We start from the raw sequence: 27,037 nt of genomic DNA on the forward strand, positions 1-27,037 counted from the left end.
ATTAATTATTGAATTTGTTGAATTCTATATGATTCTTTGCAGTTTATAGTGTTTTTCTTAGTCTGAGTCTGTAACTCACGGAATAATGACTGTTCGAATTCACGGTCCTGATAAAGTTCGCGAATTGTTTCGTGTTAACCACTTAATTTTCGCGATAATAATCTAGCTATATAGTTACGTTTTCGGTAAGATAAATAACATAAGACTAAAACAGGATTGTTTTCCTAGCCATTGGTATATTTAAATTTTGTATAAGTACACAAACTATGCATCTGTCTATAAAAGGGACATTTAATAAGCTTGGAAAATATACTCCATACCATAGAAACATTTAATCTGCCTCTCCAGACAACATGACAATCTTGCGAGCCGTCCACTACTTCAGTACTTTGATTTTATTGTCTAGTTATGCTCGGTCTTCTTACTAGTGATTTATATCAGAACGAGTTGCTAGCATTTGACTTTGGAAGCATTTTGCACTTCCAAGATCTTTTTTCAAGATTATAATAACACAAACATATAAATATATACCAAATAGTGAAATAATAACAATGTTATTTGTGAATGCACTGTTGCTTTGTATATGATAAAATCAATTTGTGCAGAATCTAACTCTAATATATCAATGGTGTGTATTAAATACTGCAGAACACAAGTTCTTCGAAATAACAGTTGATGTGTTATTCAAGATTCAAAAAATATATACTGAAACGTATTTTGATGAGAATTTTTTTGTACGAAAGTATTAGCTCTGTCAGAGCCAAATATCTATTTATATTATGGTTTTTGGCATAGAGTATATAACGCCGAATGGTATTATATGTTGTTGGATTTTTTCAACACATGACACTGAATTAAAGCTAAGGTATACCTTCATACCGTGTCGTTTGCGAGCGTGATGCGGTTTTGTTTTTTCGTGCTTCTTTCTTCCGCTAAAAATCATGATGCCGTTGTCCGAGTAGGTCGTGAATGTCTGAACGGAATGCCTTCTCCACTGGTTCCATGGTCGCCCGGAACAGGTCCGCGCATAGCTTCTCAAACCTCTCCCTTGTGATTTTGGTGTACAATGCAATACCTTCAAACAGGGAGTAGATCTCGATGCTTGTTTCTATGCTGCTAGACAAAGTTCTTTTGGCGCGTTCACAGATGCTTCGGGAGTTCTTACAAATGTCTTTGCCAGACTGTCGTTTGAAATTCTGCGCAGAGTGATTCATTATTCTTTTGTCAAAGTCCTCGCCATCCAGATGTGTATGGATACATCGCAGCCAAGATAAAATAAATAGTTTTTTTTCGCCGCTCAGATTATTGTCATGTATATAAGGGAAATCGGCGGCTGTCATTGATGATTCTTATAACGTTTATAACGTTATGTCCCGCTATGACACCGGCGTTTTTGGTGGCTCGCCTCTGGCCGTCGTTGAAATTGAAGGGCACGATGATCACGGTTTACCGAGGTACGCTTCCGCCGTTTTTTTTTATTTTGGTCAGCACAATTGAGCTGATCTCTTCCGGTGCCAACTTCGTCGTCTCACCCCAGTACTCGGCCTGGACATTCGGTTTTCCGCCATCGTTTTTAACTTTGAACAGTCAATGTTTTATGTCGTTCTGACCGTTATATCGGCTAATCAGAAGCTTGGCGTCGAAGACCGTATTGGTGGGGGCTCATGTCCGCCTTGATTTTAGCGGCGTCCCCGATCAGCCACTTGGAGTCTATGGATGCCAAATAACTGGGTCACGTGCTGTTGCCTTGGTCGTTGACGATGATCTCCACGTGCGTGCCCAGTAGTTCGTGCCCAGGTCGATACCGATCGCAGCTTTGCTCATACTTATTCGGTGGATTTCATTATCAAAATCAAATGTTGACACAATCTGAAGTCAGATTCTTCGCTTTAGTATTCAAATATGCTTCACAGATGCAGCTTCGTTTGATAAATACTCTAACGATGTTTCGGGATCATTCACATTATTACAACGTTCTTCTCTCGCGCCGTTAAAACGATTCTAGAGCCATGGGGAACAATCCATTAGATACAACACTGTAAACCACGATGTCAATTTTGTATCATTAAAGAAGATAATTCGTAAATAATACGACTTGGTATTTATTAAGTATTCTCCCGTATCGAAGAAAAATTGAAAGACAGCGGCGCTCATTTTGATTGAAATCTGTTTCCCAATTAAACTTAGGATGAAAAATGAAATGTTAAGAACTTTAAACAAGTTTTGTCTCTTTCCCACCTGTGCTTGGTATTGATGTATACGATAATTTGTAAACTATTTTGTTCTAAAATTTATTGAACGTGACCACTGTTTCCGGTGCAATGACAAACCGGTGTAAGAGAACAAACAATGCGGTGAAAATAATAGAAGATCCAGCATGTTCAGTCTGTTTTTGAAATCACATACCATTCAGTTTCAAAACCTATAAATATAGAAGGTAACCGGTCTCAGATGTTATAGCCATGCTTTGATTCACGGTCATGTTTTAATTTGAAGGAAATAAAGCATGTAAAAATGTGTCGGTACTTCCGAATTGATGTAATTTCCCCTTAAACGAAATATTTGACATTGACGGATAAAAACGAACTGATATAAATATATTTACAAGTAGTTACACTGACCTCTTGTATACATGATAAAATATGTATTAACAAGTAGTTACACTGACCCCTTGTACACATTATAGAGGGTCCACTTTAAAGTAGTTGCGATTGGGAACAATAATTTCACGAAACTTCAACTCAGATCGCAGGATTCAAAGTACAGTACACCTAGGGACTTCGGTGAGAAATAACGCATGCAATGAGTTTATAGACTAAGTGGACCGTTACCACCTCTATGAAGCATATATTGGTATTTCAAATTATAGCGAACAAATTGCAATTAATTTGAATTTAGCTTGTTGCATTGGTGGTTCAGTGGTAGAATGCTCGCCTGTCGAGTGGGTGGCCCGGGTTTGATTCCTTGCCTATGAATAGTTTCACTGGTATCTACTTTGTTGTTCTTTTTTACTTCTACTTTCACTAATAACCTCCGCTATGGATACCACTTATACAGTATTAAAAATTTACTTAAAATATTGGACAATCTCAACAAAAAAATCGATATATGAATCTAATGATGCATACGAGGCTACATTCTTCTTAACAGGAATAGTTAAAAAAAACATGATGCCGTCCGCCCACCGTCTGGCATCGCATTCAGGAAATTATATTTATGTGTGTTTGAATGCTCGCCTGCCATGCGGGCGGCCCGGGTTATTTAGCGTTATATTCCTTTTGCTGCTTACTTGGCTTTTGTCGGTATAAAATCAGGAATTTGCACTTTTAATACAATTTTATTAACACTAACTGATATCACCTAATTGCGAATGGGAACAATATAATATATAACGTCGCATTATTATATTATATAAAAGCAAAACATGGTTTGAACCAATCATTTTAATGGAATTTGCAATACTTCGTCTTTTAAAATATGCACTCACAGTAATTTTTGATAGTTCTCTAGCAGGTAAAGTACTTGATACTTAAACACTACGCAAATGTGTGGAGTCAGGGAATCCAGCACGTTTCAAAACTGTAGGAGTGTTTAATTTTCTATTTAAACCTTGGCTGACAATTCCAGGTTGTGTTTCATCAAATTACATTAACCCCAAATCATATCATTATATACAATGTAGTTGGAAAATAGGTAATGCTTTTCATCCTCAATTTGACCTAGCTGACACAGTCTGCATATTCTCTGATCGTTGTTGTTCTCCAATATAACGTCCAGATTCTACTCTCAGGATAAGAGTCCCTTTATCAATTCTAAAATTAATAGTAATGGACTTCTCTGTATTAACTGTTCTTTTGAAATGTCCTTAATTTTGGCACGTGCTGGATTCTCTGACTCCAGACATTTGCGTTGTGTTTTTTAATCAAGTCCTTTGCTTGTTGGAGGTGTTTTTTTGAGACGTATTTGTTATCTCTATTACACTGAACATTTCTTGAAATCGTTTGTCCAATTATTGTTGTGAATATGGCTATTGAAGTGAACGATATACAACTTGGTTATTCTGTCGTCTTCATTTATGTTGATCTGTTCCAGTATCGAACCAAGCAGTACCAGCGTCAATAAAAACTTTAAAGACATCCAGTGTCCCCGACCATGGAGAGAATGGGTGTGAAGCGGTGAACACCAAAAACATATTGCATTTTCCTTTGTTATTTTTATATCCCCAAATGGATAAACAATAATCATGAATTGGCATAACAATGGTTATTTTTCTCATGAAAAACTATTCTGGGGTTCCTCTATTTGCCGACCGTCTAAGGGTATTATCTCAAATTATGATAGTAAAAGCACTCCTCTGAGTTAAAGCGTGTCAAAAATGCATGAATTTGGATCAATTCTGTCCATTTATTTGGATAACAACCCGAATTCAAAATATTTAAATAAAAAAGGTGTATCGTTTTATCCTATTGCGATCATCATCATACACAAAGGTACGTTTCACCACATCGCAGTGCCAAATGTTATTTCTCAACGTCCTGGTGGCAGTTTTTACAGACTATTAAATGGTCAATTTGTAGGAAAATATAAGGTGGTTATTTAAGTTAAGATATATTATTTTTACATTAATTAACATTTCGTCATTAGCAGATCAACTTGATCGTTTTTTATCATTTCCAAACGGTTCAAGTTTCGAAATTATTTATTTTGGTGCATTTTAGAGACGTTAATAGCATCATCATGGCGTAATAACAACACCTATTTTTTAAACTACAACGTTATTAAAAGCAAAAACATGATGACGTATGATGAAAAGGCGGTGTCTTGGATGTTGAAATGTGGAACCTTATATTTTGAGTGAAAGTTATAAAAAATAAAGTACCAGCCTTAAAATAACAGTAGTAAAACAGAGCATATACTCTGGACACACTGTTATTTGCAAATGAATATAGAGAAATTTTAAGAAGTTTTAAAACATTGTTCTTGCCTTGAACACCACCTCAAACCTCCAAGTGGATTCGTAAAATGCAACATTTATAGCATGCCTTTCAATTGACCGACCGATTCGGCTAAAACTGTTTCGTAAAACGTAGAACAAACTACTAAAGAGGTGGGCTTTCCCTCACAAAGCATCCGTACGTGTACAGTTTACACTGGTTTCACTTATCACCACCAATTCATTCATAGCTATAAATACGCTCGCAAGAATGTTGAGGTGACAAACAAATTTCTTTAAAGAGTTGAAAAATATATAGTGCAAAATGATGTACCTGAAGTTAGCGGTCTAGCGGCGTGAAGTTGGCGGCCTAGCGGCGTGAAGCTAGCGGCCTGGCGGCCTAGCGGCTTAGCAGCGTGAAGTTGGCGGCCTAGCGGCCTCACGGCCTAATTTTTTTCTCTATTTGCAAGCAATTGTTAATGCGTTTTTTTAAAACAATGATAAATCAAAGTTTTTAGTCATACAGTTACATAGCGGCATTAAATTATTTTCTATTCAGAAGATTTTTCTATACGTTTTATACAATTTTAATTAACTGTTTTATGCACAAGTTATCACTCTGAAGCGTTTTTAACTTTTTTCAAAAAAGTCGATCAAGCACTTCAGCGGCCTAGCGGACTAGCGGCGTGAAATTAGCGGCCTCAAATAGAATCCTATTTCAAAGCATGTATACATGCATTTTCAAGAACTTTAGTTAGGATATCTTACAGTGTTAAAACTGCATTTGTTCCAAGTGGAATCAAGAGCAATGTTGCTGTAATTAAAAATGGTTTCAGGTAAATATATTTGATAAGAGTAGTGAAGTGATGAAACTGTGACAGGTACATCGAAAGTATATTCGAGAACGTCGTTTTCGATCGATTTCATTGTTATGGCCATGGTCAAGATCTATGATACTTAAGCTAAAATGCATAATGATGAAACTGGCTGTGTAAAATGCTTATGTGAATACCTACTTAAGTATTTCTTTGAAGGTAAATCGGATTAGAGTTATTTTCGCTGTTGCCATAATTTACTTAAGCTCAATAATTAACCTTTATACTTGAAATATATTATTGACATCCGTTTATGCATTGTGTTGAGGTTGAACATCACTTAATTTTATAAGGTTGGAAAATCTATTTAATGTTTTGAAAGTTTTTTAGTTCAAATGTTAGAAAATTAAGAAAATGATTATGCTAAAAGCTACAATGGATGCTGTAGTGTTCACAGCTGAAATTGTTCTTCGGAGCAATATTTGCATTTATAGAAAGTGCCGGCCATTCCATAGAACTCTACCATTACTGCAACTATCTGTAATAAACAACCCTGATGTTGCATCAGTGATATATGTGGATTTATTTGCTTCTGTTATGAACACAAAAAAAAATGAAAAGAGTCGAACCAAGCAAAATATCGGGCCTGAGTAGTCCTTACAAGACCTTGTAAAATATTTATGGCGATTCCAGTGAAATCCAATATGAATGACAAGTGAATGTGAAGTTGTATAGGGAGTCAAAATCAACATGTTTTGTTGTGTTTTTTAAACATATTTTTGTACTAAATTCAGAATATCAAGCACAATTACAGACAAACAATTAACAGAAGTATTGTGGAGATACTACACATATTCAGTACAATAAAAAAGATATACGTACTATCTGCGAGGATGCAACTTTAAATTTATGTGGCAATAAAGTAGCGCAAGATGGCATTTGCAGACCGAATAAAAATAAGTTATTATTTTCAGTTTAATTTTAAAGACTTTACAAAATCCTTCAATAGGGCACATCCTTGAAATCGCCATATCGTGAATTGGGCTCTTTAAAATGTGAAAAGGTGGAAATTGCGTTTTCGGTTCAAGCCTTACTTTATCATGGCCTCAGAAAATTGACTTCGGTACTGGTAACAGACTCGAGAGTGATTCTATAAGCTTTCAGCTCAAGTTGCAAGCTAGCAAAAAATAAAATGATAGCTGATTGGCAAATAATTTTACCATGTGTTTTCACTTGTTTTGCAATATATCGGAATGTTTAATAGAAGTGATGAGCATTGCTTACTGCAACCAATATTTATATTCTTTATTAAGTTGAATTAAACATATATTTAACATCGCATGTTATTTTACGGATTTACATTTGTATTTCATTGATTTTTGGTTGATTTTCTAAAATAATATAATAAAAGCTATTCTGAATTTCCATGTTTTTGTTGAAGTTTTGGCAAAGCATTTGTGTCATAATAGTCATTGTTGTATGTAATTTAAACATTCAAGCAATGTAATACAAAAAGGCAAAGTCAAGTACCCAAAGAGGCACAAGGTCATTGCAAAAGAGACATTGAATAAATAACTATAAACCAAAAATAACACAGTGACTGGCAGCAAAATTGGCCATAGTATTAAGTGTTGGGGTAACTGCCTTGGCATGATTAGTATCACTAGGTATTCAAACTAGTTAATTAGCGTGCATCCAACAAAATTATTATAAGCTTCAAAATAAAAATTGAAGTCTACAAATTTGTCGAATATTTTTAAACAAAAACAACTACATTGAAAGATTCATAACTCTGACTAATACTTATGCTTTTTGATAATAAAGATTTAATTTTTGTATTTTGTATTGGCAATTCAAATTCATCAGGGAGCAAAAGCTTTAAGTATACGCAATAGTAAATTGCAGCTGTGCAAAAGTGATCAAAAAGTTTTTAACAATGGTAAGTAACTTGACTAAATATTTTGTTTTAGGCCTTTTAAGTAAATGTTCAATTGAGTATCTTTTAGTTACTGTTTTTGTTTGTTTATATAAAAGATGGTTTACTCAAATACAATATTAACACTAATCGATTAAGACAAATATATTGTTTATGGAAAATTAATGAGTGAGTTTAGCACAGCCAAGGATGAAATTTGAGCTCTATGTGAAGCATGATCTATCATGAACAAATACTGTATGAAGATAAGTCAAGTTTTGCCTACTTAGCAGACTCGAGGATTTGGCCGCAGTACCAATCACTTTGTATGGTACTCTACCTATTGAACTACATGTAACTTTATGGGTTATCACCACCCCATCCCAACCCCACATGACTGGTAACGCAAAATAAATGTTGAGTGTGCAGCTAGAACCCAATAATGCCGAGACAAAGGCATGCATGGCAATCAACTGATAGAGCTAACTGAGCGTCAAGCTAACGCCCACCCTATCAACACAACCCGAAAAAAATGTACACACTGCATGCAATGTTTTACAGATCGAATAGTAATGTTGTTTTAGCAAACTATGACTTTATACCTACATTTCATAAGAAAATCCTACGATGATTGTGAAAATGCTGACATTTAGTCCATGGATTAAATCCGATGTATGATTTCATATATGCCATGAACTTTGTTTATTTCGATTACTGTCATTTTCTTCGATTTTTCTAGTGGAAACAGTGTGCTTCAGGTAAAAAACAACAACATCTAAACATTCAAATGCGAACATTTTTTGATGTAACAATAAATATCTTCTCTTAAACAAGAACATTTAATGTATCAACACAATTCATTTCCATGTTGTTCATTCAAGTTCTTTACGCGGTTTGAACATTTTCAATCGCCTCATCGCACTTTCGTAAATTCTTACTGCTTTTTACGAGGTCTATCTCGAAACTTGCCGAAGATGGTCGATTTGTTACGATTGTGTCTCTCTATGTCTGATGGTATTTACTTTATCAGGGCGGGTAATCGACTTGCTTTTTGCATATATATTGCACCGTGCTATTGAAATTGTAAACAAAACACCGCCATCTTGGATGCAAAAGGGTATGTTTTTGACTATGTCTTCGTTTATTGAATAAATTTGAAGCAGAAATATAATAATGAACCTGCTCCCCTCTTTTTCTAATTTGTTGGTGCCTATATCGAGTACAAACTCATTTAAGGACAAAAGTTACATTTGCATTGAAAAGTGACAGTCAATTTATACAACCTCCATGGCGGCTTCTGTCGTCAGCTTCAACTGTTCAAAGTATTTTGTTCGTCTTTCCTTCGAGCAAAATCAAAAGCTACGATTTCATTTGCCGAATGCAAACTTAATATGGATTGTTTGCAAGGTAATAAGCCCATAATTTATTACATGTGATTTGCAATTGCTGACGGAGGTAGACAGTGTGACCCTTTACGTTGCTCTATGGTTTTAGGCGGAGCAAGGCGCATTCTTTCAATTCTTCAAAACATTGAAATGCTTACTTCATTTGGAAAAAAGACGTATGTCCCTTTGTAAAAAGTTGTATTTGGCGAAGCAAGGCGAGATCTTTCTATGATTCAAAACGTTGAAATGCTTTATTCATTGGGAAAAAGACGTATGTCCCTTTGTAAAAAGTGGTATTGAGCGGAGCAAAAAGCAAAGGTCATCAAATGCTCCAAAAATCTTAAAATGCTTATTTCATTTGAAAAAAAACCCAGACGTTTCTCCCTTTGTAAAATACTGGTTTTGGGCGGAACAAAAGCCACGATCACTCAATGCTTCAAATCAACATAGTCACAAAACCTGTTTTGATATAGTATATATTATGTACTGTGTTGTTTGTGGAGTTTTGTGCTGTTGTTCCGTGATTCTTGTTTATGATGTTTTGTCTTTGGCGTTTACACTGTGCCATTAAACGGGGTTTATTTTTTTTACTTTTGGCTACTGAGCTTGTTCCTGTAGCTTTTTATACAAGTGTTTAAAAGGATGAAATGCTTCATCTAGTTCATATTTTGGCATACACTGTATGCGGAGAACAAACTTTAAGACGTAAGCCTCAAACACCTTTACTGAACGCAAGGCAGGTATGGTGAGTTTTCAACTTGTTGAACCGTTGTTGTCTATACCAGAGTCGGGAGATATACGCAATCAAAGTTGTGCACGGCAAAATTAAAACACAATTTACTCAGGTTTGGTCTGAAAAGAATAAAATTATTAACGAAAAATAGTATCGTACAATTTGAATATTTAAAATGCCTTTGTAGGTGTTAATAACTTTGAAATAATCTCTACAGTCATGAAAAGAATATAACATTTACCTGTGATTACTAAATAGCTTTGTAAATTTTTCGCTAAATGACAAAATCATCACTAACACAGACCTGATGTTTGTTTCTTTAATCGGTTGTGATGTATCATAAAGATTGCACTTATCAGGAAATGCGGTATATTCGGTGTAAGTGCACTTAACAGGTAATAAGTGATAAATTATCATTGCATGCACAATCACCGTAGAGTGTATTAAATCAAACGGGCGATGACAATTGCGATCATAAATCAAATTTTCAGACTGTCAATGTCATACTTTTTCCTATGGATTATTTCATGTTGCTCCTTCATTTGTTATTTACTGTGCTGATTATAATACTTTTTTTCATCTGAGTGAATCAATTCTGTACTATTCAGTGTACAGCTTTTACTTGAAACCGATAGAAGCGGCTTATAGTAGATATGTACTAAGGGTCCATGTTATTTTACCACTAAACCAAATATATCACGGTTACTTCGCGCATGTGCATTGGTGTTGCAAATTCGTTTAAAAGGAACATATAAAAACCGAACTGCATCAACCAATTTTGTTTTATATTTTGCAGGCTGAAATTGTCGGACATGCAAAACGAAACCACTAGTAAGATTTTAATGTTATTCTTAGATTAATACTTTAAGACGAAGATTATGATTTCTAACTACAGTATTAAATAATGGTACTGATGTAACACTTTTGAATTTCTGTTATTTTCAGACTTGATAATTATCAAAAGATTTTAAATATTTAAATTTATTAAGAATGTTTGAAATATTTACATTATAAAACCGTAAATTAAGTTACCCATAAATGTTAGGTGTGGTTTCCGCGCCATTTCATTTAAAATTGCAGATATATATCGTTTTTATGTTTTCACTCACAGCCACTAACTTTGTTCGTTAATTCGATATTTTATATAACGAAAAATGCATGATTTTGAAACAGACTCGATTATTAAAACAATCCACATGGATGAAAAGATAAATTAAAATATAATTTGAATAAACTGTTTTGATGTGTGTACACTTTACATTACTTTTGAATAGTCAAGTGTGCCTTCGTATTTATGACTAAGGATCAGACACTATGGCCATAGAGTGCAATCTCATTGCATCAACAATACCACGGATATGAATATGCTTCATTATTTCAAAACAAATTTCAATAAACAAACTACTTTACATATTATAAAATGACATTTATATTGCTTGTTCAAACCGATACGCATTTTTCCGGAAACGATCTATTCTCAATTTGAAAAATATAGTTGAGTTCATCAAACGTCGTGTATCTTTATTACTACTTCGAAATTGACATCAAATGCAATTAATATATCTTTCTTTTTTAAGAATAAGTTTACAATATTTGTTTAAAGATATATGTCAGTGTGTGTATACCGCGTGATCAATTACGTCATATATGCTAAGTCGGAAGGCCACAATTTGCTTAAAATAAAGACTTTAATCAAAGATAACTTTTCCTTCACTACACCATTTTAAATAAAACAATGGGCATCATATGTCTCTTAAAAAGCACCGCCGTAGATTTATTACCGAAGTTTGATAAGGTGATTAGTTTCATCAAACACTTCGACAAACCTGTTTACAAAATGATGTTTTAAAGTGCTCCTTCAGACGGTCGTATAGTGAAAAGGTTTGTCGAAATGTTTTAATAAACTAAACTCACAATCAAACTCCGGGAAAAGACCGAAGGTGAGGTCACGTAAGCGGCGTAGACTGCGCTATGTTTCATATAAATGGTCAAAAATAGTGAAGTTCTCTTTGTTTAAAGTCTTTATTAGAAGCAAAATATTGCAATCCGACGTAGCATTTATGACGCAATTTATCACGTGGTATACACACGCTGTATATGTAACGCCGCTCTTTCGAAAACGTTCGTTCTGATACGAAATGCCCTTTCTAAACCTTTTAAATGAAACCTTTAAATCAAAACAGTAAGTCAAAAATGTAACACTTCAAATAGTATTCGGTGTCCACTCAGGTCACTGTCGTCGTATCCAGAAATTTCAAGAAAAACCTACATTGTTCATACTTTAAATTGACCATAAAAGAGGTATTTATGGTTGGATGATGTGGTACGACTTTCATTCGATAAGGTACATTTTCCAGCCTAGGTCCATGACTCCGCTAATGGAATCAACGGACAGATTTACCTTTGATAAGTTATCATTAAGCAGAGCTCTGACAACACAAAATCTTCCAGCAAGTAACATTACCACAACTGTTTCATATAGTACCGAAAGTAATCGTGGTCTTCTTAACGATACGTTACTTATTTCCTTACATCGTATTTATAAGATGATTGTCCAGGAATATCTACTAGGGAGATATTTTATCCTATTTATCAATTAAGTGTTTATAATAATAATCGTGTTCCAATTTCTACTTTCTTATATTGTTTAGGTTGGTGGAGTCGTTTATCAGACTTGCAGATTTGGTTTTAAGGTTATATGCCGCTAGGCCTGTAGACTTTTATAACCACATCTCGGAGATGGAATCGGCAGATCGACATAACAGTTTTAACTTTTGGCGAATTAATGCGCGCACGGGCGTATCAGCCCCAGCACGGTTAAAACTGCGTTGGTCACCGACCTAATTTACATTTACATCGAAAATACCCAGTAAGAAATCTGCTCTAGTAGCTACGTACTGCGGTCTGCATATTAATAAGCTTGGACTATAATGAGTTTCCAAACTATGTTATGCCTTAAATATAGTTTATATAGTTCGAATAAGCTGCGTTTTGCCTTTTGCGTAATATAACCCAATTCAAATTATACAAGAAATTTAATATCGGCGAGTTACAGAACGCAATATAAAAAGCAGAATGAGCAAAACGTTTCAAATTAAACGCGTACTGAATCAAATAAATACATGTATTATAAATCTGTGTTTAGATTTTGCTTCGGCCGATGACCGATAATTATCTACATTTCATTGAAGTTAAGAATAGAATGTTGTTCATCACATTTGGACAGGTTTATTGTCTGGAAATAAACTCTGAGAATTCGTTAAAACCCGGAAAAATATGGATCGTATTATGATGCAATTAAATGTTAATTAGGCGTAAAATATCGATTCATAATGTTTGAAATGAAATTATAATACTTCATTTCATGCTACAATCAGTTTTTTGATGATTGTGGTTCATTCATGCGTATATTTTCTATTTTTTTGATTGCCATAATCGGCTATTACTTGAGCCTATTGAGCCTAATCGGTTATTAATATTGCTATTATCGGCTATTATTATTTGTTTTATTTTTAAGTTTCCTCAAGTTAATGCATACTTTGATTAGATTTACGTTTTACGTTTTTTCTTGTTTTAGGATTGTTGGGATAAGAGTGAGGTTTGCGCACGTAAACTGGTTTAAACCCCGAGTCAATTTACATTTTACTGACCGTTCCACGGCGGTACCTAACAATCCTTGATAAACATACCCGGTTTTTAATATATTTAGCATGTATGCACTGTGTTGTTTGTGGTGTTTTGTGCGGTTCTTCAATGTTTCTTGTTTGTGATTTTTTGTTTTTGTGTTCTATGTCTTTGGCGTTTACCCAGTGCCATTAAACCGGGTTTTTGTTACTGAGCTTGTTTTCACATAAGTGTTGAGATTTTTTTTATTGAGATAGTTAGTTTTTACTTGTGTTTGAAAAATATATGTCGCATAAAACAATTCTCTTGTGTAAGTACATACAAACAACCTTTTAACCATTACTAAATGAGTATTTTACACTTTTACAATTCAAATCCAATCGCGAAATCGTTGACAGGCTATCGACAATTTGTGTCATATAATGCCGAATGAAACGAGATGTACGTGAATATTTTTTCAGTTTGTCTAAGTAATTTCAGTCAAATATCTTGCATATGCATATTTTTTTTCAGATATAGATCTGTTCATTTTCTCCGCGAGTGACATATGTTGAGGCATTATTAAGATACATGTACATCAAAAATACAGGGAATAAACAGTATGTGGGTGATTCGATCCAGATGTATTTGGTGATGTAGAAAGAAGCCTTGAACATAAACCTCATTAATATGTCCAATTCATTTTGTTGGGAAGCATTTGGTTTAGCTGGCATACACTGGTAGTAAAATAAATACGCCTAAGTCAAGTTTGAAGGGTAGAGTAGATTTTACTAAATATTTCTTACTGCTTTATCCGTGGTAGTTCATTGTTTATGGAACCAAAGCTACAGATAAGGTTTTATATGATATTGAGAATTACTCCATACCATATCAGTAACAATTTGGCGTATTCGTATTTCAAGGGACTTATACTTCAAGATCTCATGCAGAATCAACATTAAACTCTAAAAGTTTTCGCAAAGGAAATTATGAGCGAGCATACACTATCTTTAGATGAATATGTTAATAATTATGTTTTACAATTGCATACCTATACTCACAAAACGTTGCAGGCTGAACGCCATTCAACGCTTTAAGCGCTTTGATTATTTTATTTTCTTCATTAATTATGTGAAAAACTACAGAATCAAACTCAGTAGCCAAACATTAATATTAGTGTGTGCTTGATTTTGAGAACTTCTAATGGTTTATTCCTGCTCCTACCAAATCCGTGCCTTATTTTCTATCTGTGAAATTGACATTCGCGTGGGTTTTGCATTAAAATCATTTTATCTAGAAGCAGAAATGAGTGATCACGCTTAAGACTTGAAAACGACTAAACTGATTCCAGATGAGAAGCTCAATAAGCAATTATTCTATGGGCGACAACGGGATGCAGATCAGCAACCATTTGTATACAACCAGGATAATGCGACACACCATCAAACTTTCTGTAAATAACGACAGAACGGATGGTACGAAACACCATCAAACTTGCTGTTAAAGACCACAAAAACGGATGTTGCGATACACCATCAAACTTGCTGTAAATTACCACAGACACGGATGGAACATTACACCACCAAATTTGCAGTATATTACCAAAAACATGGAAGGTACAATACACTATCAAACTTGCTGTAAATGACCACAAACACGGATAATGCGATACACCATAAACCTAGCAGCAAATTACCACAGAAACGGATGGTACGATTCTCCATCAAACTAGCTGTAAATGACCAAAATAAACGATGAAACGAATAAACATCAATTTGTTGTAAATGACCACAAAACAGATGGTGCGATACACCATCAAATTCGCTGTAAATGACAACATAAAACAGATTGTGCGATACACCAAACTTGTTGTAAATAAACAGAATAACTGATGGTACGATACACCATCGAAATTGCTGTAAATAACCAAAATGGATGCAAATGAATAATCGTGTATCATGACTATAATTGAAGATCCAAAACCTTTTATTTATATTGAAATACAAAATGGTATACAGTGATGTATAAATACCTGTTACAACAACCACAACACTTTTATTTGTATATCAAACGAATGGAAGACATCTCAATACAAGTCTCCTCCTGTGAACACGAAAAACTGGTCCAATCAACGGTAAAAAATCGATCTAATGCTATGCTCTGAGGCGGGAATACAAGATTATGTTAACCTGTTGCAGTAACAAATTCCTGATCTCTATTCTAGACGGGTGTAAGACGGTTGAGCGGAAGTTGAACCAGTTCGGAGATTTCGAGGATGTGACGAACATGTCAGTGAACGACTGGGACTATCGCTGGTCCCTCGGCCAAACGAAGTTCCACATGCCCAAAGTGCATCCGTAAGACCATCTTCACAGTGTTTTAATGCAATAGAAACAGTTCCCTTATATTGTTTATTTAAATCATTCGAACACTTGTGCAATGGATTCCAAGTTTACTTGTTTTATCTTGTTTAGCGGCACACAGATCAAAAGTAAAATAAAATGAGGACCGGACAAACATAACAAACATCTCACCACACGACACACAGTTACATCAACACATGTAAATTGTATATCAATAGCTGTTTTAAATTCTCGTTCCTCCATTCGATACATCAATTCGTCTTACTATTTCAGAATGTACTTCAACTCTTTATCCGTCTATGATATACATTACAGGCAGACTTAATTATTCTCGGCACTTAAACTTTATTTTCGTATCTCATTTAATTTCGATTTGGAACACTAGCATTATGTTTGATTTTATTTTATAATGAAAGTATGACTGAAATAATCCAAAACGTAAATAAAAATATCATACAAATTACTGTGTAAAGTTAACAGTGCAAAGTAGTGCTTTATTTTGCTTTAATGTCCGATATTTGTTTCGTTTTTGTTGAAATGCGCGGTGCATTTACGTTAAATTTACCACCATATTTAAATCAAGCGTAATAAATATTATGTTTTAAAGTTAAAAGTTTATCAATACGGTAATTTCTTGGCAACCCAGTTGTCATTTCCTATGACGAGGTCATTGAACCTTCATCATAAAGGTGTTCGTACTTCATCTTTTGTTTCCCTCAATTTTATATCACTGTAATGCTCTACAGCTAAAAGGTAATAAAGTTGACTGCTGGCCGTACCTTTCCTTAAATTATGCATAACAGTCATAAAAAATGCCTATTTCAGACATTGAAAGCGTCGGTGTCCATGGGTTTTCTTGAATAACAGATGCATTTGCATACAACATCTAAAACAACAACCGTCAGATTTTAACATGTGCAATTTACCATTTCAGTGCTCTGCTATTGGCTAAAAACAAGGGCCAAACTATGAATAATTTGCATTTTATTGACAGAATGCTGCAAAAACACATGGACAGGCTAACACAAGGCAATAACAAAGCGTCCGTTTTTGTGCCTCTCTGTGGAAAGACACTGGACATGAAATGGTAACTAAAATAAGTAAATACAGCGTTGTCTTCAAGGGACGATGTATTATAAACAAACAAATTTTATCCAAACTTAAGCAAGGCAAAACAAACAAAAGGAACGGATCCAGTGCCTAGGCCTCCTAGTTGGCACAATCAAACACAGTCAAACTGTGCATCCTACACACTAAGTTTATTTGATGAATTTGCTACCTCTGACAAGGTTTTGGAATTCCTCATTTGAGTCAACATTGCATTTAACAATAATAACTAAAGGGTTTGAATTGCTTCTGTCTTCATAAAAATGAGTTATTTTATATTCATTTCCCTGTAATGATTTGTTTTATTCGAATTTTAAGAATTTCAGAGCAAACATTTACATTAAAGTCATCTTGAAAATGGGTGAGAGTGGTCTAGTGGTAAGGGTGTCCGCCTCTCACCCAAGAGGTTGTGGGTTCGATCCCTATCAGGGGTATTTTCTCATGGCCTCTCAAAAAAGGACACAGTTCTGGTTTCTGTCCGGAAAACGGATTCGAGAGTGATTTTATAAGCTTAGCTTTCGTCACAATCGAACTAAAATAAATTTGTATATCTTGAAAATTGAAACCATCATTCTGTACACAAAAAATAATTCAAAGAACTTATTTGTAATTCATGTTTAAAACACATTTTGAAACGCACAGATTTATTGAAACCAATGCGTATTCACACGATGAAGTCTAAATAATGTCTTGTTTATTATTGAATACCAATTAGAGCTGTTTCACATTCTACCATCGAGATGTACAATATACAATGATATGAATTACATTCACATGTCACGATGACTAGTCAGATCTCAAACCTTCAAAAGCATGGAAAGGGTCTTGCTGCCCTGCCATGATTTTGAAAAGCATAACCGTCATTGGAGCTTATATTTTGACGGGTACTGTCATACTTAGCCTCTTTTATCGTTCTTTTGCTGAATGAATTAATCTGATTTTAGAAATTATGTGAAAGTCTCCTAGTCTCTCTAGCATTGTATGTTTTCTTGTATAATGAATCGAAATTGATAGACAGAAAACAATTGGTTAAAATTGATACTTTTAAAAACATCGTTGAAGGAACATAATGATTCTGATTATTGAGCTATTTGAATGTTCTTTAACATGAAGATTCTTTTTTACCTTTAACTGCATAAAGTCAAGTCCATAAGAGCATGTCCATCGAACAACTTATGATTTCCTAATAATAATGAATATGCTAAACAATCTGAAATTTGGTTGAACTATGAAGCATGATAACTAAGGCAATGTGATTGTTGATTTCTGCACTTGTATCGGTACAATTTTTGCCAAACAACGACAGACAATGTGCACCCTGTACGCTAGTATTACGAAAGGCCACACTTTCATTAAAAAAATCATATAAGCAGAATGTAAAAAATAAAACCAGCAACAAATGCTTTTCATGACATTTTGTTGATGAACAAATGCTCATATATTTGTTTAAGAAGTGAAGGTAATAAACTTCTTACCGGACACAAACAGTAAAAAGAAGGAAGTAGAAAACCCATCATAACGAAAATATTACTCTATTTTTTAAATTGTCGACAGGGCTTTTTCTGCCCATTTTGGTAAAAAGACCCTAGACATTTTGGGAAATTTTGCGTCGTGAAAATATGAAAATTGGGAAATTTTACAGTGAAAAGAAAAAGCTGTCTAGTCTCCTGTGAATTAGGAAATGATTAGGATATTGGTTTATTTTCCCTTTAAAAGACCCACAATGGCTGAAATATCAATCCTTGGGGTGTAAATATCGATTGCAATAAATCATGACAGATAATATTTCATTTCTCTGAATGTGATGAAAACAATGATTTCTGATTTCAATTACTAAAAAAACTTCACATCACATAATTTATTAGGATGTTGAAAAAAGAACCATTACAGGTAAAAAGAATTTCTAAAAAAAAAAAAAAAAAAAATTGGATTGGGATTTTTTTCTGAAGAGTGGGAATATCTTATATTTAGCTTCGGGAATGGGTCCGATAGTCGGACCCGTGGGTACTATAGAAAAAGCCCTGGTCGATAACCTAGAAATCAGAACCTTATCGAACACAACTCGCATAGGATCACTATTTAAATACAATGCTTATATTACAACAAATGGTGTCATAGAACCAATATGGTTCTGAGTAGGAGCCCGGCTTACAGTCATAAACATGTCGAATGTATTTTAAATGGAAAAATGAAATTAAATAATAGAATAAAACATGCTTTACAAATCAAGTAATGTATTTACTTTTTGACCTACAGGTTGTTGGACGAGGGATATGAGGTCATTGGTAACGGATTTGCAGACAGTGCCTGCAGGCGGTTCTTCGAAGAACACAACATTCCTTATACCAGCACCCCTCTAACAGGGACAGAGGGCGTCTTGTATGAGGTACAAAGACGTTTCTGTTATACTGCATATGTTTAGTTTTAAGGGGCACAACATACGCCATACCAGTCATCCCCTTTTGGCGAGCGTCCTCTAGCAAAAATAAGACGTCGGATTTAAGCAAATGCATACACGTACTATTCTTTGTAGGCCATGCCTTAGCAGTGTCAGACGGCATCTTGTATAAGTTGTTTTTCTATTTATTTATCATAATATGTACTATATGTATATGTTTAAACGTTCTCTGTGGTACCGGTCTTTGAGGAAAACGGACGACCATGCACAGGCACAAGCTCGCTTCAGAAATACATAGACGATGTTATTAGTTATCTTTGGAGCTACTTCTGTAGCCGTACAAAGAACACTACACAAGGAGGTATTGGAGAGAACAGCATTTCCTATACTTCTTTGCCTATACCGAAGAAAGAGTACGTCCTAAATGCTTATGATGGCTCAGTTAATAGTATTTTAAAATCCCTATTTGCAGTCGTTTATGTCTAATAACAACCTCTGGTCGTTTACAACCCATGCTAGATGTACGTGGGGTTATTTCTTGGAATAAAGTTTTGTTGTAAAATTTAAAAAAGGTAAATCAACGCATCCATCAGATGAGTAAGTGTTAGAACTACATTGTTGACATAGGAAACATGTAAAACGTTTTAGTATCATGAAGTACATAACTTTGTCATAATACCGGTACTTGCCTTTACTAAGTTCCTGTAATGGAACTATGTACTAGTGTAAGATTATAGATTGTTTTATTTTCAGGCCAAGGACGGTACACCAATAAAACTATACCGATGTGACTGCTTTCATCTTTCTAGGTATGTAAGTTAGTCTTATAGATAAAAATGGCCTCCTTAAAATGTTGTTTTTTTACTTAAATTTCACATTTTAATATATATTTAATTTATAAAATATCACGCATTTCATTTATCACACGTGCTTTGAAGTCAAAGTTTGCATTAATAAACACAAAATAATCCGCTGAAGAAAACTTTGCTCAATGTTGCAAGTATCTAGCCAAGTTTTTTTGTCGTCTGCAATCATAAAGGTTTAAGCAAACCTTTTCACGTGTTTAGTTTGGTACTACACAATTCTGATCACGACTTTGCATACGCTTCCATGCCAATAAGTGTAAATAACCGACTCATATATTTCACTGTTGCATTTTGTATACTACCTAGTATCAATATAATTAAACATGTCCTCTTAGGAAATTGAGTATGACTTTTGGAAATTTCAGCAATCTTTGTGGCCGATTCGACTGCATTTGGGACAGAGCTGGGTTTGTTGCACTTCCGGTTAAAGACAGAATCAGGTAAAATCCAGTCATAACGTTTGGTATGTTTATATTAGTTGGTGACCCATAATGTATATATCACGTCGACCACCTGTTACATTCATCAATTTATTGAAATCAATGTGGTTAGCGTGTGTCCCGTCCTGGACCAAAATGCGTTGCATTTATCATGAATTTAATCGATATTATGTTCTTTATTCTCTATCTGACTGCCCCGTAAGCTCAGTGGCAGATCGTTGTACGGAAGGTGGGTGTTCAAACCCCTGTCGCGTCAAACCGAAAGACGTTAATGTATGGTGACAGTAGGTCTTTTGCCTACCGCCCGACGGTTTAATAACGATAAAAAAACAGAACCTTGTGTACTCTTCTCCAGGTACGCCCGGGTAATGGTGGAGTTGTTGAAGAAGGACGGTCGATACCTGCTAGATTGCTTCCTTGTGGACAACAGCGTATTCGGGGGTATGTTTATTTTTTTACCTCTACCATATTTTATGTAAGACAATGTTGTGTATGTTGAAAGGGATTTTTCGGAATCGTATTTCAAATGCATACAAACTATCTGAGAAACCAAGAAAAAGTTTACATTAAGTTTGAACTGGATTAAATGGTTCGCTAGAAACTCATAAGTAAATTTTAAACTTATATTAGTGAAAACAAACCAACTCAATTGGTCATATGTAGTTACATAAGAAGTATGATTTTGAAATACTTTAGCCTACATCTTAAAAAATAATTAAATATTTGACTTTATTTTTACTTTGAAGGCCCTCCGTTCAACTGTGATCAAAACGATGTCGAAATTGCATTTGGTATGTATCGGTATACATAGAGTGTTTGCTTGAAACAAGTATCTTTTACGTTGTATATAGTTCATTTTATTATGATCATTTGTTTTCTTTCTTCTAATATATTTGGCTGTATGATATTTTTCTTAGTCCAGTTAACATTGTGTCTTTTCCTACAGGGAAACTTTGCAAAGTGGAAAAGTTGGATACCAATGATGCTTTTACAAAGTGGCAAGAGGCATGGGGAAAGGAATCATTCATTGAATGGGGAATTGACTCATTCATCGAAGACGTGTACCTGCTCGAAAAGAAATAGCTACGAGAAAATGTACTTTATGATTTAATGTCTAACTATACTAATCAGGCAATGTAAATTGAACACAGTGACTAAATAAACGAGCATAACAGTTTTTGATTGGTTTATATAAAAAGTGAAACGGCACTAAAAAGGTTAGGTTGCTATGTATTCATTTACACTGAATGCCAGAAGTAACATATTGAATAAATGATATGTGTAAGTTTTTTATCATAACCAGAAACGATTTCTTTCAATATGTTTGCTTTCAGAAGTGCATCACTGAAAAAAAATAGGTCGAAATAGGGCGAATCTCTTGAATCCATGATCTGGATCATGCTCGGCTATTTCCGTGAGATTCACTTTATCTTCCGAGCTTGCCGGATATGGCCAAGTTGTTCCGATTTAGAAATGCATTCATGCACATATTTTACTTATGTCCACTTGCGACAATTGTTCGCCTTTGTAAAAATCGCAAGATGCACTCACCAGATTAATGTCATCATCGGTCTAGTATATAATATGACGTCAGCGGTCAATATTATATTTTTGGTGAGGTCCGGACCGGCCAAAACAATTATATGGACCGCTGACGTCATAAAACTAATGCCAAGTAAGATGCATCGCTATTAACATTTACAAATGTCTGTAATGTCTGTACGGTATCTTAAAAAATATGTTCAAACCCTTGTAGTATTTAAGACATGTTATTTTAATCTCAGATATGAAAACTGTGTACGTGATACATCAGTAAAACAGCTGAATATTGAATGACCTCTTTCCGTTTGGAGGCCAGTCAGGTATGGATCAGCCTCCAAAACGAATTAAGGTGCTCTAGATATGAATAGGCTGGTCCGCACCTTAACATGTCCCTCTTGTAAGTGCTCATTGTGTTATTCAACTTTTTGAATGAGATTTTCTAACAAGCTAAAGTAAAACAATTGTAAACAAATATCATTAGGCCCTAAATAGGATGAACTATCTTGATCGTTTGAAGGTAGACAAATTGCCTTATTGTGTTTCAAATAATGCAGCTAAAAGTTCTTGGCTTTAAAAGTTTTAATGTGCTATTTAAGATAAAAAAAAAATGATCGGAAATTTCCCAATGTAAATTCACCGTCCATTTAGAACTGTTAAGGTGAGGCCAATTGTTTTTTCGTATACAAATACAAATTATTTTGACGAAAGCATTATCCCATTTAGGGACAAATATTTCGCTTTGTTTCGGTTTATTGTGAAGAGTTGATAACGCCAAACGGTGTTACATGAGTTTATGCTTTATCAAAACATGACACCGTATCAAAGCATAGGTAAACCATTTCAGTAAATGGGCTGCTTTCCATTTGTATATCAAGCAGTTCGCAGATGGCCGAAGCTTCGAGAGTTCTTACTAGCGTCTTTGTCAACCTTCCAACTGAATACCTGCGCAAAGTGGTTCACCATTCTATTGTCAGTCCTACCCGACAAAGTGAGTGTCACTGGCAGTAGATTTTACCTCAAATAATGATCCCTCATTAATGGACAATATGGACATCTTTGAACGTACCGTCTCCAAGATCAAAGATAAAAAGGTTCTTTTCACCACTCAGAGCGCGATGACACCGGCGTCTTTTGGTGGTTCACCGATTGGTGTCGTAGGCAGGCACGGCGACAACGGTGTTGCGGACGGATTTCCGATGAAAGCTTCCGCCATCTCTTTTATCTTGGTCAGTACCATTGAGTTGACCTCTTCCTGTGCAAACGTGTTCGTCCCGCATTTGTTCTCCGGCTGGACATTCGGTTTGCCGCCAACGTTTTCTACTTTGAACGGCCAGTGCTTCATGTCTCTCTGGACGTTTGGATCGCTGTAAACCTGGCCAATCAGACACTTGGCGTCGAATATCGTGGGGTTCATGGCCGCCTGGTTCTTAGCGGCGTTCCCAATCAGCCGGCTCGGAGTCCGTAAAGACCATATAGCTGGGCGACGTGCGGTTTCCTTGGACGTTGGTGATGATCTCATTTTGCCTTTCCTTGAACACACCCACGCACGAGTAGGTCGTATCGAAGTCGAAACCGATTGCAGCTTCGCTCATAGTCATTCCTTAAGGTTCACTAATTATTTCTATATGTATATGTATATTGTTATACTTCACAGTTTTACAGTGATCTTCGGTAAATAAAAACATACATGGCTACATTCTTACTAACAGGAATATATTCACATGTCACAGATGATAAATGTGATGCTGTCCGTCAGAAATAACTGTCAAATTTCTTTTCGATGAGAATTTTGACAAAATTAAAAAGAAGGTATTTTAATTCGGTGTGGTTTAGTGGCTGCCACATAGTTGCAATTGGTTATAAATATATTCATTACACTGATTATATGACAATTAATGGTATGAAATCGGCATTGTGCACTTTTAACATCAGTTCTTAGTTTGAACTTATTTATAGTACAGCGATAGTGAAAAAAAGGTATTACAACATTATATTATTCACTCTCGTTGGCACAATGTTACGCGAGAGAGTGGTCTTGTGTTGTGGAAACCGAAGTGTCCCGGTGGAAACCCACTTGTCCGGCTTTTGGTAAAAAAACGTTCTACCAAGTCACTTGAAAGACAAGCGTTTTACCCATTATACCATCTACGGAAGCAGCGTGAGAATTATGCATAAAGTGAGTTTATTCTTTCATTGGGTGGATACCACCACTACGAAGCATTTTTTGGTAAATTCTAATTTGCAACAAAATTGCAACTTTTCGATTCAGAGTACATCAATGACTTTAATGAGTGAGTTTAAAAATTGGTAATTCAGGCAGGACCATATAGTTGTGTGTGTTTGATGGATGATAGTAAATAGCTTTCCAATGTCGTATTGCCCGGAAGTCGGCAACAGTGGGAAATAAAAATTAAAATCGGTAATTCAGTGGTAGAATGCTCGCCTGCCAAGCGGGCGGCCCGAATTCGATACCCGGCCGATGCACAATTTTATTCCCATTTTAAACGTAAATTTTGTTATTAAGCGTGATTTTCCTTTCTCTGCTTAGATTGCTTTCGATGGTAAAACATCAGAAATTTCAATAGTTCACATAGTCGAAATATTCTCTGAACTTATTATTCTCCTATAAACCTAGAGTGTCTACCCTTATTAATAAGATTCCCATTCTCAATTGACACAACTGTGATCTTTCATTCTTTCTAAGATTAAGAGTAATGTACTCCTCTGTATTAAATGCACTTTTGAAATGTCTGAATGTCCTTAATTTTGGTTTATTAGTGTATTTATTAACATTTCTTTATTAGCAGATCAAGTTGGCCATTTTGTTTTCATTTTGAAATTCTTTCCTTTTGATGTATGTTACTTAAGAGACGTTAACAGAATCATCATGGCGAAATTTCAATACATATTCTTCTTTAACGACATCGTTGTAAGAAGCAAGAACATTATGACGTCGGATCAAAAGGCCGTGTCGTGGAATCTACGTTTAAGTGAAAGAATTAAAAAAATGCGACCCTTAAAAGAACAGTTTTAAAAAAGAGAATATATTCTCCGGACACACTGTTATTTGCAAATGAATATAGCTAAATAATGTTTTTTTATACATTTAACTTGATCTTGTCATAAACACCGCCTAATACCTCCAAGTAGATTTTAATAAAAAGTGCAACATCTATAGCAAGCCTCTCGGTTGACCTAGCGATTAGGCTTAACCTGTTCCGTAACACGTAGAACTAACTACTGAAGAGGCGGGCTTAGCCTCTCAAAGCATTCGCACGCGTATAGTTTGCACTGGTTTTACGTATCACGACCAATGCAATCATGGCTATAAATACGCTAGAAAGAATGTTGAGGTAACAAACTAATTTGTATTACATATTGGCGAGTAGTAATAGACTGACAAGAAATAAAATATTATTAATGAAGAAAGGAAAAGAAAAGTTCGACCGTCATAAAGATCACAAAGCTTTGGGGATTGAAAACCAGGTTTTTTTTAAAGAATATTCCTGGTGTTGATATTGGATACGGCGTTTGGCAGACGATGGACATGCGTCAATCTTTCCGTAGAAAATGTTTAGTAGGAATTGAAAGATATTGAATAAACCTGGTGTCCATGTAGTTTATGTGAAGAAGTAGATTTTTCTTGCCCTTGGGTTCATTAGGGTCATAGTCAAGGTCGCCGTTACTATCATGCTTAAACGATTTCCGCTGATAAATTTCGAGTATTGTGGGGTGCATATCCCAGTTACTGTTATTATATATACAAGGAAATGGTTGTCGTGTTGGTAACATATGTATGTCGCACCTTGTTTTTAGGGCTAGTAGGGTAAAGGTGGCTGTTCCTCAAAATTGAAACGGTTTCTGCTTTTGGGTTTGTAGGGTATAAGGTCAAGATCGCTCTTGTTAAAAAGGTTAAACAAATCGCCGGTTTCTGTTTAAAAACTTTAGCTGGGATATCATACAGGGTAAAAACTGCATTTGAGGTCAGTGGAATCAGGATCAATGTTGCGGAAACTAAAAATGGTTTCTGGTCAATGAATTTTGTTAGGGTAGTGTTGTGAAGGAACTTGTTATATGTATATCGAAAGCTTATGAGAGTTCGTTTATAATTGATTTTTTATTTCATTGTTATGGCCTTGGTTAATGTCTATGTTACTAAAGCCAAATGCATAATAATGAAACTTGCCTTGTATGAAGCTTATTTGAATACCTACTTAAGTATTCTTTTAGGGTTGGTTGGATTAGACTTATTTTCGCTGCTGCCACAAACTGCTTCTCCTCAATAATTAAACTGTATAGTTGTCATATATATTTGACACCTGTTAAAGCATTCGTTGAGGTTAAACTTCACTTTATGTGATAAGGTTGGAAAATCTATTTAATGTTTGGAAAGTTTTTATGTTCAAATATTAGAAGATTAAGAAAATAATTATGATAACAGCTAATCTAAACAATGGATAATATACTGTTCATAGCTGAACTTGTTCTTCGGGGCAATATTCGCATTTATAGAAAGAGCCTGCCCTTCCGTAGGACTCTAACATTACTGCAATCATTTAACAGCCTAAGATCTTCTTAGGTCTCTTGCCTTTGTAGAGCTGCATGTGGAAATGTTTTCAGTTGCTGAGGATTGAGGTTAGAACCCAGGACCGCTGTTAGGATAATAGACTAACTCCTTAAGCCTTACATTTGCTTGGAATTATCGTTTAAATCGTTGATACAAATTACTCTCCAGCTTCATGGGTAGAACCTTATACTAGTTTTCTTTTTGGAAAGATCGACTGAGCCACTATCCCATCAAACAAGCAAATCAAGCAAAACATGACAAAATTGTTCTAATACATCGAAATATAAAAATACTTCTTTATTGAAAATTCGATTTTACTTCGTTTTCTAATTATTGTAGTTTTCTTCCGTTTTAAAGCAACACCAGCAGC

At 35.0% G+C, this 27,037-nt stretch overlaps 1 protein-coding gene and 1 pseudogene across 1 annotated transcript; one reads left to right on the forward strand and one right to left on the reverse strand.

Annotated features, from left to right (window-relative positions):
- Positions 1-932: 932 nt before the first annotated feature.
- On the reverse strand, positions 933-23,692 carry LOC128215184 (heat shock 70 kDa protein 1-like; annotated as a pseudogene).
- LOC128214303 (probable thiopurine S-methyltransferase) lies at positions 10,567-21,851 on the forward strand. The gene is made up of 9 exons (XM_052920697.1): positions 10,567-10,612; positions 15,609-15,741; positions 16,742-16,834; positions 19,111-19,240; positions 20,006-20,061; positions 20,484-20,558; positions 20,914-20,999; positions 21,305-21,349; positions 21,505-21,851. Exons 1-9 carry the CDS (start codon positions 10,594-10,596, stop codon positions 21,639-21,641), a joined length of 774 nt encoding a protein of 257 aa, XP_052776657.1. The 5' UTR covers positions 10,567-10,593; the 3' UTR covers positions 21,642-21,851.
- Positions 23,693-27,037: the final 3,345 nt, after the last annotated feature.

The sequence above is a fragment of the Mya arenaria genome, chromosome 13 (assembly GCF_026914265.1).
Source record: "Mya arenaria isolate MELC-2E11 chromosome 13, ASM2691426v1".
NCBI lineage: Eukaryota > Metazoa > Mollusca > Bivalvia > Myida > Myidae > Mya > Mya arenaria.

Excerpts from the sequence above, each read along its gene's own strand:
- LOC128214303 (XM_052920697.1), top strand. Across the intron at positions 16,835-19,110 it reads AAGACACTGGACATGAAATG|GTTGTTGGACGAGGGATATG; the intron begins GTAACTAAAATA and ends TTTGACCTACAG. Across the intron at positions 20,062-20,483 it reads GACTGCTTTCATCTTTCTAG|CAATCTTTGTGGCCGATTCG; the intron begins GTATGTAAGTTA and ends TGGAAATTTCAG.